This window comes from Bombina bombina, chromosome 3 (assembly GCF_027579735.1).
Source record: "Bombina bombina isolate aBomBom1 chromosome 3, aBomBom1.pri, whole genome shotgun sequence".
Lineage (NCBI taxonomy): Eukaryota > Metazoa > Chordata > Amphibia > Anura > Bombinatoridae > Bombina > Bombina bombina.
Genome location: NC_069501.1, coordinates 624,909,100 through 624,924,659, shown reverse-complemented (window position 1 = coordinate 624,924,659; position 15,560 = coordinate 624,909,100). Strand labels below are relative to the sequence as shown.

At 40.4% G+C, this 15,560-nt stretch overlaps 1 protein-coding gene across 5 annotated transcripts in view; it reads left to right on the top strand.

Annotated features, from left to right (window-relative positions):
• YARS1 (tyrosyl-tRNA synthetase 1) overlaps nt 1-15,560 on the top strand; it is a 203,561-nt gene that overhangs the window by 58,729 nt on the left and 129,272 nt on the right. The window contains exons 1-3 of one of the 5 annotated variants that reach the window (XM_053707268.1): nt 8,374-8,607; nt 8,705-8,813; nt 9,767-14,162. The exons of 2 other annotated variants lie outside the window; for them this stretch is intronic. In XM_053707268.1, coding sequence (XP_053563243.1) covers nt 9,781-13,614 — 3,834 coding nt within the window. In that variant the 5' untranslated portion in view covers nt 8,374-8,607; nt 8,705-8,813; nt 9,767-9,780 and the 3' untranslated portion in view covers nt 13,615-14,162. Of the gene's footprint in view, nt 1-8,373; nt 8,608-8,704; nt 8,814-9,387; nt 14,185-15,560 lie in introns of those variants that run through there. 2 more of the 5 variants (XR_008401391.1, XM_053707271.1) reach the window with 2 other exon arrangements.

Genomic DNA, 15,560 nt, shown 5'->3' with positions numbered 1-15,560 from the left:
GTTGACACTATTGTGGGCTAAATCGATTTGTTTATATCATATTTATATGACATTTGGAGTGTTTTGTGAACTTTGAAACACATTTGGGAACGTTTAATTACGCCTGGCACTTGTTTAGACGCCTAATCTAGTCAGAAAGGCCCCTTCACTCTGGTATGCAGAGGGAGGAGGCCTCATTTTCGCGCCTCAGTTGCGCAGTTACTTCTCAAGGCAGTGCATGCAGCTTCATGTGAGAGGGTCCTGTGGCTGAGAAACTGACTCAGGAAGGTTTATATTCTGTGGTGAATAACCCCTAAGGAAGGTAAAAGCCGCAGCAAAGTCTGTGGCAGGGACTGTAGTGTGTTTTAAACCGGTAAATTGAACTATTAGCTCCGGTTTGCTCATTTAAGGGGTTAGAGACTTGAAATTTGATGTGCAATACTTTCAAAGCATTAAGACACTGGGGTGTAAATTTTATAAAGATCGGATATTTCCTTGATAGTTTTTCGAACATTCAGAAATAAAGTGTGCTCTTTTTATTATTTAAAGAGACAGTAACGGTTTTGTTTAAAATCGTCTTTATAGCATTAATAGCCTGCCTAAATCTGTCTAACATGTCTGTACCTTCAGATAGCATATGTTCTATGTGTATGGAAGCCAAGGTGGTTCCCCCTTTTAAATGTATGTGCAAATTGTGCCATGGCGTCCAAACAAAGTAAGGACAGTACTGTCACATTTAATAAGGTTGCCCAAGATGATTCTTCAAATGAAGGTAGTGGGGATAGCTCATCATCCTCTCCTTCTGTGTCAACACCAGTTTTGCCCGAGCAGGCGATACCTAGTACATCTAGCGCGCCAATGCTTGTTACTATGCAGCAATTAACAGCAGTAATGGATAATTCTATAGCAAATCTTTTATCCAAACTGCCAGCATTTCCCAGAAAGCGTGATTGCTCAGTTTTAAATACAGAAGATGAGCAAGTTGGCGCTGACGATAATTATCTGTTATACCCTCACATCAATCTGAGTTGGCAGTGAGGGAGGGTCTGTCTGAGGGAGAAATTTCTGATTCAGGAATAATTTCTCAGCAGGCAGAACCTGATATCGTGGCATTTAAATTTAAGCTAGAACATCTCCGCGCCCTGCTTAAGGAGGTGCTAGCTACTCTTGATGATTGTGATTCTTTGGTGATTCCAGAGAAGTTGTGCAAAATGGACAAATTCTTAGAGGTCCCAGTGCACGCTGATGCTTTTCCGATTCCCAAGAGGGTGGCGGACATAGTGACTAAGGAGTGGGAGAAGCCAGGTGTACCTTTTTGTTCCCCTCCTATATTTAAGAAAATGTTCCCCATTGTCGACCCCAGAAGGGACGCATGGCAAATGGTCCCTAAGGTAGAGGGGGCAGTTTCAACGTTAGCCAAGTGCACAACTATTCCTATTGAGGACAGTTGCGCTTTCAAAGATCCTATGGATAAAAAATTGGAAGGTTTGCTTAAAAAGATATTTGTTCAGCAAGGTTTCCTTCTTCAACCAATTTCGTGCATTATTCCTGTCACCACGGCGGCGTCTTTTTGATTCGAGGAACTAGAAAATTCGCTCCAAAAGGAGACTCCATATGATGAAGTCATGGACAGAATTCACGCACTAAAGTTGGCTAATTCCTTTATTTTGGATGCCGCTTTTCAATTGGCAAAATTAGCGGCGAAAAATTCAGGTTTTGCAATAGTGGCGCGCAGGGCGCTTTGGCTAAAATCTTGGTCGGCGGATGTGTCGTCCAAAACAAAATTGCTTAATATTCCTTTCAAAGGTAAGACCCTTTTCGGGCCAGAATTGAAGGAGATTATTTCAGACATCACTGGGGGAAAGGGCCATGCCCTCCCACAGGATAGGCCTTTCAAGGCTAAGAACAAATCTAATTTTCGTTCCTTTCGCAATTTCAGGAACGGCTCCTAACTCTGCAGCCTCTAGACAAGAGGGTAACGCCTAAACCAGCATGGAATCCATTGCAAGGCTGGAACAAGGGTAAACAGGCCAAGAAACCTGCTGCTGCTACCAAGACAGCATGAAGGGGTAGCTCCCGATCCGGGACCGGATCTAGTAGGGGGCAGACTTTCTCTCTTTGCTCAGGCTTGGGCAAGAGATGTTCCGGATCCCTGGGCACTAGAAATAGTCTATCAGGGGTATCTTCTAGAGTTCAAGGAACTTCCTCCAAGGGGAAGGCTCCACATGTCTCGCTTATCTTCAGACCAGATAAAGAGACAGGCATTCTTACATTGCGTAGGAGACCTATTAAAGATGGGAGTGATACACCCAGTTCCAACAGCGGAACAAGGTCTGGGTTTTTACTCAAACCTGTTTGTAGTTCCCAAAAAAGAGGGAACTTTCAGGCCAATTCTGGATTTAAAAATTCTAAACAAATTCCTCAGAGTTCCATCATTCAAAATGGAATCCATTCGGACGATTTTACCAACAATCCAGGAGGGTCAATATATGACTACCGTGGACTTAAAGGATGCGTACCTGCATATTCCTATCCACAAAGATCATCATCCGTTCCTGAGGTTCGCCTTTCTGGACAAACATTACCAGTTTGTGTCTCTTCCATTCGGTTTAGCCACTGCTCCCAGAATTTTCACAAAGGTGCTAGGGTCCCTTCTAGCGGTTCTAAGGCCGAGGGCCATTGCTGTAGTACCTTACCTAGACGACATTCTAATCCAAGCGTCGTCCCTTTCCAAAGCAAGGGCTCATACAGACATTGTTTTAGCCTTTCTCAGGTCTCACGGGTGGAAGGTGAACATAGAAAAGAGTTCCCTGTCCCCGTCCACAAGGGTTCCTTTTCTGGGAACAATAATAGATTCTATAGAAATGAAGATTTTTCTGACAGAGGTCAGAAAGTTAAAGCTTCTAAACGCTTGTCAAGTTCTTCAATCTATTCCTCAGCCTTCCATAGCTCAGTGCATGGAGGTAATAGGATTAATGGTTGCAGCAATGGATGTGGTTCCTTTTGCTCGAATTCATCTAAGACCATTGCAACTGTGCATGCTCAAACAGTGGAATGGGGATTATGCAGACTTGTCTCCCCAGATTCAAGTAGACCAGGTAACCAGAGACTCACTCCGCTGGTGGTAGACTCAGGATCACCTGTCTCAGGGAATGAGTTTCCGCAGACCAGAGTGGGTCATTGTCACGACCGACGCCAGTCTCTTAGGCTGGGACTCCCTGAAAGCTCAGGGTCTATGGTCTCGGGAAGAGTCTCTTCTCCCGATAAACATTTTGGAACTGAGAGCGATTTTCAATGTGCTCCTGGCTTGGCCTCAACTAGCGAAGGCCAGATTCATAAGATTTCAGTTGGACAACATGACGACTGTAGCGTACATCAATCATCAGGGGGGAACAAAGAGTTCCTTGGCGATGAGAGAGGTATCCAAGATCATCAAATGGGCGGAGGATCACTCCTGCCATCTATCTGCAATTCACATCCCAGGAGTAGACAACTGGGAGGCGGATTATTTGAGTCGTCAGACTTTCCATCCGGGGAAGTGGGAACTCCACCCGGAGGTCTTTGCCCAGTTAACTCAACTATGGGGCACTCCAGATATGGATCTGATGGCGTCTCGTCAGAACTCCAAGGTTCCTCGCTACGGGTCCAGATCCAGGGATCCCAAGGCGACACTAGTGGATGCATTGGTGGCGCCTTGGTCGTTCAATCTAGCTTATGTGTTTCCACCGTTCCCTCTCCATCCCAGGCTTGTAGCCAGAATCAAACAGGAGAAGGCCTCGGTGATTCTAATAGCTCCTGCATGGCCACGCAGGACTTGGTATGCAGACCTGGTGAATATGTCATCGGCTCCACCATGGAAGCTACCTTTGAGACAGGATCTTCTAGTACAAGGTCCATTCGAACATCCAAATCTAGTCTCTCTGCAACTGACTGCTTGGAAATTGAACGCTTGATTCTATCTAAGAGTGGGTTTTCCGATTCAGTTATAGATACTCTGGTTCAAGCCAGAAAACCTGTGACTAGGAAAATTTACCATAAGATATGGCAAAAATATATCCGTTGGTGCGAATCCAAGGGATTCTCTTGGAGTAAAATTAAAATTCCTAGGATACTTTCCTTTCTCCAAGAGGGTTTGGATAAAGGTTTGTCAGCTAGTTCTCTAAAAGGACAGATATCTGCTCTGTCTGTTTTGTTGCACAAACGTCTGGCAGCCGTGCCAGATGTACAGGCGTTTGTACAGGCGTTAGTCAGAATCAAGCCTGTCTACAGACCTATGACTCCATGGAGTCTAAACTTAGTTCTTTCAGTTCTTCAAGGGGTTCCGTTTGAACCCTTACATTCCATAGATATTAAGTTACTATCTTGGAAGGTTCTGTTTTTGGTTGCTATTTAATTATCTGCTTTGCAGTGTTCTTCTCCCTATCTGGTATTCCATATAGATAAGGTAGTTTTACGTACCAAGCCTGGTTTTCTTCCAAAAGTGGTTTCCAAAAGGAATATTAACCAGGAAATAGTTGTTCCTTCTCTATGTCCGAATCCAGTTTCGAACAAGGAATGTTTGTTACACAACCTAGATGTGGTCCGTGCTTTAAAATTCTATTTAGAAGCAACAAAGGATTTCAGACAGACATCATCCTTGTTTGTCGTTTATTCTGGTAAGAGGAGAGGGCAGAAAGCTACTGCTACCTCTCTTTCCTTTTGGCTGAAAAGCATCATCCGATTGGCTTATGAGACTGCCGGACGGCAGCCTCCTGAACGAATTACAGCTCACTCTACTAGAGCTGTGGCTTCCACATGGGCCTTCAAGAACGAGGCTTCTGTTGATCAGATCTGTAAGGCAGCGACTTGGTCTTCTCTGCATACTTTTGCCAAATTTTACAAATTCGATACTTATGCTTCTTCGGAGGCTGTTTTTGGGAGAAAGGTTTTGCAAGCCGTGGTGCCTTCCGTTTAGGTAACCTGACTTGTTCCCTCCCTTCATCCGTGTCCTAAAGCTTTGGTATTGGTTCCCACAAGTAAGGATGAAGCCGTGGACCGGACACACCAATGTAGGAGAAAACAGAATTTATGCTTACCTGATAAATTTCTTTCTCCTACGATGTGTCCGGTCCACGGCCCGCCTTGGCTTTTAGTCAGGTTTAAATTTTTTATTTCTGTACACTACAGTCACCACGGCACCCTTTAGTGTCTCCTTTTTCTCCTAACCGTCGGTCGAATGACTGGGGGGCGGAGCCAGAGGGGGGGCTATATGGACAGCTTTTGCTGTGTGCTCTCTTGGCCATTTCCTGTAGGGGAAGAGAATATCCTGTAGGGGAAGAGAATATCCCACAAGTAAGGATGAAGCCGTGGACCGGACACACCGTAGGAGAAAGAAATTTATCAGGTAAACATAAATTCTGTTTTTTTTCTTTCGTGAATCAGACAGAGCATGCAATTTTAAGCAACTTTCAAATTTACTCCTATTATCAAATTTTCTTCATTCTCTTGGTATCTTTATTTGAAATGCAAGAATGTAAGTTTAGATGCCGGCCCATTTTTGGTGAATAACCTGGGTTATTCTTGCTGATTGGTGGATAAATTTATCCACCAATAAAGTGCTGTCCAGAGTCCTGAACCTTTTTCAAATAAAGATAGCAAGTGAATGAAGAAAATTTGATAATAGGAGTAAATTAGAAAGTTGCTTAAAATTGCATGCTCTATCTGATTCACGAAAGAAAAAATTTGGGTTCAGTGTCCCTTTAACCCCTTAAAGGGCCACTAAACCCAAAATCTTTCTTTCATGATTCAGATAGAGAATAGAAATTTAAACAACATTACAATTTACTTCCATAATTTATTTTGCTTCATTTTTTAAATATCCTTATTTGAAGAAAAAACAATGCACATGGTGAGCCAATCACATGATGCCTCTATGTGCAGCAACCAATCAGCAGCTAGTGAGCATATCTAGATATGCTTTTCATCAAAGAATATCAAGAGAATAAAACAAATTAGATAATATAAGTAAATTAGAAAGATGTTTAACATTGCATTCTCTTTCTAAACCATAAAAGAAAAAATGAGGCTGGCATGTCCCTTTAATGACCGGACCATTTTTCAATTTTCTTACCCTTAATGGCAATGGCTATTTTTACATTTCTGCAGTGTTTGTGTTTAGCTGTAATTTTCCTCTTACTCATTTACTGTACCCACACATATTATATACCATTTTTCTCGCCATTAAATGGACTTTCTAAAGATACCATTATTTTCATCATGTCTTATAATTTACTAAAAAAAAAAAAAAAAAAATATGAGGAAAAAATGGAAAAAACACACTTTTTCTAACTTTGACCCCCAAAATATGTTAGACATCTACAATCACCAAAAAACACCCATGCTAAATAGTTTCTAAATTTTGTCCTGAGTTTAGAAATACCCAATGTTTACACGTTCTTTGCTTTTTTTGCAATTTATGGGGCAATAAATACAAGTAGCACTTCGCTATTTCCAAACCACTTATTTTCAAAATTAGCACTAGTTACATTGGAACCCTGATATCTGTCAGGAATACCTGAATATCCCTTGACATGTATATATTTTTTTTTAGAAGACAACCCAAAGTATTGATCTAGGCCCATTTTGGTATATTTCATGCCACCATTTCACCGCCAAATGCGATCAATAAAAACTTTCTCCTACATTGGTGTGTCCGGTCCACGGCTTCATCCTTACTTGTGGGAATATTCTCTTCCCCAACAGGAAATGGCAAAGAGAGCACAGCAAAAGCTGCCCATATAGCTCCCCCTCTGGCTCCGCCCCCCAGTCATTCTCTTTGCCGCTCTGAACAAGTAGCATCTCCACGGGGATGGTAAAGAGTATGTGGTGTTAGTTGTAGTTTTTTATTTCTTCTATCAAGAGTTAATTATTTTAAAATAGTGCCGGTTTGTACTATTTACTCTACAACAGAAAGTGATGAAGAGTTCTGTTAAAAGAGGAGTATGATTTTTGCAGCAGTAGCTAAAATCCATTGCTGTTCCCACGCAGGACTGTTAAAACCAGAGAACTTCAGTTGGGGGGAACAGTTTGCAGACTTTTCTGCTCAAGGTATGACTAGTCTCTTTTCTAACAAGACATAGTAATGCTAGAAGACTGTAATTTTCCCATATGGGATCGGTAAGCCATTTTCTTAGACTCATAACAGAATGAAGGCTTATAAATGGGCTATATACTGGTTGACACTATTGTGGGCTAAATCGATTGATTTATATATTATTTATATGTCTTTTGGAGTGTTTTGGAACTTGGAAACACTTTTGGGAACGTTTTTATTACGCCTGGCAGTTGTTTAGACACCTAATCTAGTCAGTAAGGCCCCTTCACTCTGGTATGCAGAGGGAGGAGGCCTCATTTTCGCGCCTTAGTTGCGCAGTTACTTCTGGAAGCAGTGCATGCAGCTTCATGTGAGAGGATCCTGTGGCCATAAAAACGATTCTAGAAGGCTTATTTCTGTGGTGAATAACCCCCAAGGAAAGGTAAAGCCGCAGCAAAGGCTGTGGCTGGGACTGTAGTGGGTTTAAAGTGGTAAATTGAACAATTAGCTCCGGTTTGCTCATTTAAGGGGTTACAGACTTGAAATTCTTTCAAAGCATTAAGACACTAGGGTGCAAATTTTGTAAAGATCGGATATTTCCTTCATAGTTTTTCATACATTCAGAAATAAAGTGTACTCTTTTTATTATTTAAAGAGTAACGGTTTTGTTTAAAAACGGTTTTATTGCATTCATAGTCTGCCTGTCTGTCTAACATGTCTGTACCTTCAGATAGAATATGTTCTGTGTGTATGGAGGCCAAGGTGGTTCCCCCTTTAAATGTATGTGAAAATTGTGCCATGGCGTCCAAACAAAGTAAGGACAGTTCTGTCACATTTAATAAGGTTGCCCACGATGATTCTTCAAATGAAGGTAGTGGGGATAGCTCATCATCCTCTCCTTCTGTGTCAACACCAGTTATGCCTGCGCAGGCGACACCTAGTACATATAGCGCGCCAATGCTTGTTACTATGCAACAATTAACGGCAGTAATGGATAATTCTATAGCTAATCTTTTATCCAAACTGCCAGCATTTCCCAGAAAGCGTGATTGCTCAGTTTTAAATACAGAGGATGAGCAAGTGTGCGCTGACGATAATTTATCTGTTATACCCTCACACCAGTCTGAATTGGCAGTGAGGGAGGGTCTGTCTGAGGGAGAAATCTCTGATTCAGGAAAAGTTTCTCAGCAGGCAGAACCTGATTGTCAGGAATTGTGGTTATGCTGTACCTTTAAGGAATTCAACCAATAGGATTCTTCCTCCTCTCATTTAAACACCTGCTCAGGTTACAAACGTTGCTTAGTATTTTGTTGTTTTCACTAGTAACACTGAGCCTTGCTACAGCTGAAGTACTGCCTTCTCTCTGCATTTGTTTAACCTCTTGGTCTTTTGTGTTTGCAAATAGGAACTACAGTCACTGGAATCAATTCCTTTTATTTAGGAACTTTCTGTTTGCACATTCCTGCACAGCCAGTGACTGCAACTAAATATTCATCTACCTTATCAACACCCTCCAACTGCCTTCCTCCAGACTCACCATTGTCTACTTAACAAAGGTACTCTGCAGATGTACATATTTAATTTTACCTTATATTTCTTGTGAATTGCATAATATCAGTTTAAGCTCTCCACTCTGTCCTGTGACATCACAAGCTCTGCAAAGACTCATCTGTGCACACAGAACAGGAAGTCTCCTCCCCTCCAGATCAGATACCAACATTCAGAGACTCTAGTCACTGCTGTGAGCTTCACAAGAGATTCTGTGAGTACACAATGTTTTATTGAACAGACTTAGCATTTAAGAAACTGCTACTTAATTGTGGATTGCATAAAACATATAAGGTTGTCTAAACTGCTACTGAATTGTGGACTGCATAAAACATATAAGACTGTCTTACTTCTCATGCCTGATTAACTCACTCACTGCAGCTTTGCATAAAACATATAAGACTGTCTTACTTCTCTTGCCTGATTAACTCACTCACTGCAGCTTAACTGTTAAAGCAACTCTCAAGTATATTCTAAGGAAAAGACAAAGTAATTCCACCTTATTTTAATTTTTCTTACTACTCAGTTAATTTATCTTTAAAGTTCCATCATCTATAAATAATAGATTGAATGGATACCAAAGTTATATCTTGTTTGTACATTCTCCATACTAAATTAACCTTTGCAAACTAAATGACACTATACTACTTGGTTTCACTTTGAAGCTAGTGTTACCATATCAATTAGTGTTACATTCAAATATTTCTAAATCTTACATAATACTAAGCCAATTAAGAAGGAAAATAAATAAATAAATAAATTAAAAAAAAGAATAAGAATTTAGTGATTTATATTCAGCTAGTATGGATCCTGCTGAAATACCTCAATTTGTATATAATTTAAATCAAAAGGTGGATAAAATGGGACAAGCCATTTTAGATTTGCAACTTGAAACTCAGGTACTTAGAGAACTAATTAAAGATCTCAAAGATCAAAACACACCAAGTACTGAGCCACAAGTAAGCCTACCAGAACCTTTCACTGGTGATAGGAGGTTATACAGGCAATTCAAAAATGCATGCCATTTGTTATTTAACCTAAAACCCAAAACGTACCCTACAGACAGGGTCAGGGTTCTTTCAACAATTTCATTTCTTAGGTCAGAACCCAGGGTGTGGGCTGACCACTTATGTGAAACAAATGATCCTTTGCTGAATTCTTTCTCAGGATTTTTTTCTGCTATGGATGAGCTGTACAGGGATGCAGATATACAACTCACCGCTGAACAAAAAATGAGGAGTCTCAAGCAAGGAAAAAAAACAGTAGAAGACTACATCACCGAATTTAAATTATATGCATCAGATTCTGCCTGGAGTTCGGTTTCCCTAAGAAATCAGTTCAGACTGGGATTGTCTGACTCAGTTAAAGATGAACTTGCTCGAATAGAAATGCCAAGTACCTTAGAAGCACTTATGAAACTGGCAACACAAATTGACCGAAGACTCAGGGAACGCAAGGCAGAACGCAGCTATTCTGAAACTACATCTAAGCCATCTTCATCTACTTACTCACACCAGAGACCTATAACTACAGAACAAGCAACACCCATGGAGATTGGAGTTATTAGAGGACCCCTTACCGCAGATGAAAGAATGAGACGTAAAACCAACCATCTCTGTATGTATTGTGGCAATTCCAACCATATGGTCACAGATTGCCCCATCTTACGCAAGAACAAAAAGAGTAAGTTTTTAACTATAAATAATACTAGTCATGTAGAAAAAACACTTTCTTATTGCAATTTATCTCTTACTCTGCAGTGGGACCTTAGAAGACTCACAACCAATGCCATAGTGGACTCCGGAGCTTTTGGCAATTTCATAGATATCAGCACTGTTCAAAAAAATAAAATACCTACCGTATTAAAAAAAACTCCAGTCTCTCTCAAGGTTATTGATGGTTCTGATCTAAAATATGGTCCAATCACACATAACACAATTCCAATATTAGTTACTATTGATGGGGCACATACAGAATATCTTACATTTGACATCATACCATCACCACATTTTCAGGTTGTTTTGGGTCTGTATTGGTTACAGTTACACAACCCTAGCATCAATTGGTCTAGTTTCTCAGTAAACTTTACTTCACCCTATTGTGAAAGCACTTGTTACCCACAGCCTGTAATACTTCAAGCAACTACTGAAGAAGTAAAAATACCTGAACCCTATCAAGATTTTGTTGAAGTCTTCAGTAAGTCTGAGGCTGAATCATTACCCCCGCACCGGGTTTATGACTGCCCGATAGAACTAATCCCTGGAGCAACATTACCAGTTGGTCACTTATACCCATTAAGTCAACCGGAATTGGATCATTTAAAGCAATACCTACAGGACAACCTAAGGAAAGGTTTCATACGCCCCTCTTCCTCTCCTGCCGCAGCTGGTATGTTCTTCGTGACCAACAAAGACTCTACTCTCAGACCTATAATAGATTATAGGGAGCTCAACAAACGTACAGTAAAAAACCGGTACCCACTTCCATTGATACCGGAACTGATCGAACGCCTAACCAATGCATCCATTTTCACAAAGCTTGATTTAAGGGGGGCTTACAACCTAATCCGTATAAGGGAAGGCGACGAATGGCTCACTGCATTCAGAACGAGGTATGGCCTCTATGAATACCTAGTGATGCCATTCGGCCTTTGTAATGCCCCCGCAACCTTCCAACACTTCATAAATGACATATTCCGTGATTTACTAGATGTCTGTTTGGTTGTATATCTTGATGATATTCTAATTTATTCTAATAACATATCAGACCACATAAAACATGTACGTTGGGTGTTAGCTCGTTTAAAAATACATAAGTTATATGCAAAATTAGAGAAGTGTTCTTTCCACAACACTTCCATTTCATTTCTAGGATACACCATTTCCTCAGCTGGCATTCAGATGCAGTCAGAAAAGGTCGAAGCAGTTAAACATTGGCCACAGCCTACTGATCGGAAATCTTTGCAAAGATTTCTTGGTTTCGCTAACTATTATCGAAAATTTATAAAGAATTTTTCGACGGTTGTAAAACCACTCACTCAACTCACTGGAACTACACATCCATTCCTATGGGAAGAAAAGCATACTCATGTTTTTGAAAATTTAAAAAGATTATTTACAGAAGCTCCTATACTAATGTTGCCAAATGTTGAACTACAATACATACTGGAGGTAGACTCTTCAGATTATGCTATAGGTGCTGTATTATCCCAACAAAAAGCTCCTAACGAACCTATGCACCCAATCTCTTTCTTTTCTAAGACCATGACATCAGCAGAAAGAAACTATGCAATTGGGGATAAAGAATTGCTAGCCATTCGTCGATCTTTGGAATTCTGGAGACACCTTCTTGAAGGTGCAAAGAAAACTTTCATAATCTACACTGACCATAAAAACCTACAATATCTCCAAAATAATAAAACCTTGTCAGCCAGACAGGTTAGATGGAGTCTTTATTTTGCTAGATTCGATTTCCAAATCATATATCGACCTGCTTGCAAAAATGGAAAAGCGGATGCACTTTCCCGTCAACTATCAATACCTCCAACATTTTCAAAACCCTCAAATATCATACCAACGGAAAGATTCATTGGGTTGACCTCAGATTTCATCTCGGATGTTAAGAAGTTTTCAAATACTCCACCCCCTGACTCCAAATTTGACTTGATCATCAAGGATGGAATATATTACTATAAAGATAGAATCTACTTACCTGAACCCCTCAGACTAGAAATAATCAAAGAACACCATGATACTCCATTATCTGGACACCCAGGAGAAACTCGTACATTACAGCTGTTAACTAGATTATACTGGTGGCCGAACATGAAAAGGTCTATCTCTGAATACATCAAGGGCTGTATTACCTGTCAAACTTGTAAAACTGAAAAGAAAACACCATATGGCTTATTAATGCCCATTCCAGTTTCAGACAGACCATGGAAACAAATCGGAATCGATTTCATCGTTGATTTACCTCCCTCTAAAACTCACACCACTATAATGGTAGTCGTTGATAGCTTCTCAAAAATGGCACATTTTATACCATTCCATAAGCTGCCAAGTTCAGCTGAAACTGCCACTCTCTTTATCGAACAAATAGTCAGGTTACATGGAGTACCATCCATTGTGATCTCAGATAGGGGTTCCCAATTCACTTCCAGATTCTGGAAAAGCCTATGTCTTTCCCTTGGTATCAAACACCAATATACAACATCATTCCACCCTCAAGCTAACGGACAAGTAGAAAGAATAAATCAATGGTTGGATGAATACCTACGATGTTTCTGTTCCTATCAACAACATAACTGGATAACATTTCTACCATTTGCAGAATTTGCGTACAATAATCTAACTAATTCTTCAACTAAACTTACTCCGTTTTTCGCGAATTATGGATATCATCCTTCTTTCACTCAAGTTTCCTCTACTCCTTCAGATTCTCCCCTGGTGGATGAATTCAATAATTCACTACAGGATAATTTCAATTTTATTAAAGACAATATTATAAAGGCACAAAATTCACAGAAGTACTACTATGATTTAAGACGCCGGGAACCACCTCGCTATCAAATTGGAGACCAAGTTTGGTTATCAACCAAAAACTTAAGGATACAAGTACCCAGTAGGAAATTGACTCAAAAGTATTGTGGACCATTCACAATTGTGAAAGTTGTTAATCAGAATGCGGTTACACTTAAATTACCACCTTGTATGAAAATACACGCTACTTTTCATGTTTCCCTCCTTAAGCCTTATACTCCAACGAGATCTAAAGCTCCTATACTCCCATCCTCACTCAGCATGCAAGACTCGGATGTGTATGAGGTTAAGGAACTCCTTGATTCACGTTATTCTAGAGGAATGTTACAATACCTTGTGAGGTGGAAGAATTATTCGGAAGAAGAAGATAATTGGGAGCCTGCTTCTAATATTTACGCACCTAGGTTGGTGGCACAATTTCACAGGAGATTTCCGGACCGTCCCAGGCCTCAAGCTGAGGATCAGCTTGCTTGAGGGGGGAGTCATGTCAGGAATTGTGGTTATGCTGTACCTTTAAGGAATTCAACCAATAGGATTCTTCCTCCTCTCATTTAAACACCTGCTCAGGTTACAAACGTTGCTTAGTATTTTGTTGTTTTCACTAGTAACACTGAGCCTTGCTACAGCTGAAGTACTGCCTTCTCTCTGCATTTGTTTAACCTCTTGGTCTTTTGTGTTTGCAAATAGGAACTACAGTCACTGGAATCAATTCCTTTTATTTAGGAACTTTCTGTTTGCACATTCCTGCACAGCCAGTGACTGCAACTAAATATTCATCTACCTTATCAACACCCTCCAACTGCCTTCCTCCAGACTCACCATTGTCTACTTAACAAAGGTACTCTGCAGATGTACATATTTAATTTTACCTTATATTTCTTGTGAATTGCATAATATCAGTTTAAGCTCTCCACTCTGTCCTGTGACATCACAAGCTCTGCAAAGACTCATCTGTGCACACAGAACAGGAAGTCTCCTCCCCTCCAGATCAGATACCAACATTCAGAGACTCTAGTCACTGCTGTGAGCTTCACAAGAGATTCTGTGAGTACACAATGTTTTATTGAACAGACTTAGCATTTAAGAAACTGCTACTTAATTGTGGATTGCATAAAACATATAAGGTTGTCTAAACTGCTACTGAATTGTGGACTGCATAAAACATATAAGACTGTCTTACTTCTCATGCCTGATTAACTCACTCACTGCAGCTTTGCATAAAACATATAAGACTGTCTTACTTCTCTTGCCTGATTAACTCACTCACTGCAGCTTAACTGTTAAAGCAACTCTCAAGTATATTCTAAGGAAAAGACAAAGTAATTCCACCTTATTTTAATTTTTCTTACTACTCAGTTAATTTATCTTTAAAGTTCCATCATCTATAAATAATAGATTGAATGGATACCAAAGTTATATCTTGTTTGTACATTCTCCATACTAAATTAACCTTTGCAAACTAAATGACACTATACTACTTGGTTTCACTTTGAAGCTAGTGTTACCATATCAATTAGTGTTACATTCAAATATTTCTAAATCTTACACTGATATCGTGACGTTTAAATTTAAGTTAGAACATCTCCGCGCTCTGCTTAAGGAGGTGCTAACTACTCTCGACGACTGCGACTCTTTGGTGATTCCAGAGAAATTGTGCAAAATGGACAAATTCCTCGAGGTCCCTGTGCACGCTGATGCCTTTCCGATACCCAAGAGGGTGGCGGACATAGTGAACAAGGAGTGGGAGAAGCCAGGTATACCTTTTGTCCCACCTCCTATATTTAAGAAAATGTTCCCCATTGTCGACCCCAGAAGGGACGCATGGCAAACAGTCCCTAAGGTTGAGGGGGCAGTTTCTACGTTGGCCAAGCGCACAACTATTCCCATTGAGGACAGTTGTGCTTTCAAAGATCCTATGGATAAAAAATTGGAAGGATTGCTTAAAAAGATATTTGTTCAGCAAGGTTTCCTTCTCCAGCCAATTTCGTGCATTATTCCTGTCACAACAGCGGCGTCTTTTTGGTTCGAGGAACTAGAAAATTCGCTCAATAAGGAGACTCCATATGAGGAAGTCATGGACAGAATTCACGCACTAAAGTTGACTAATTCCTTTATTTTAGATGCCGCTTTGCAATTGGCAAAATTAGCGGCAAAAAATCCAGGTTTTGCAATTGTGGCGCGCAGAGCGCTTTGGCTAAAATCTTGGTCGGCAGATGTGTTGTCCAAGACAAAACTGCTTAATATTCCTTTCAAAGGTAAGACCCTTTTTGGGCCAGAATTGAAGGAGATTATTTCAGACATCACTGGGGGAAAGGGCCATGCCCTCCCACAGGATAAGCCTTTCAAGGCTAAGAACAAATCTAATTTTCGTTCCTTTCGCAATTTCAGGAACGGACCGTCTCCTAACTCTGCAGCCTCTA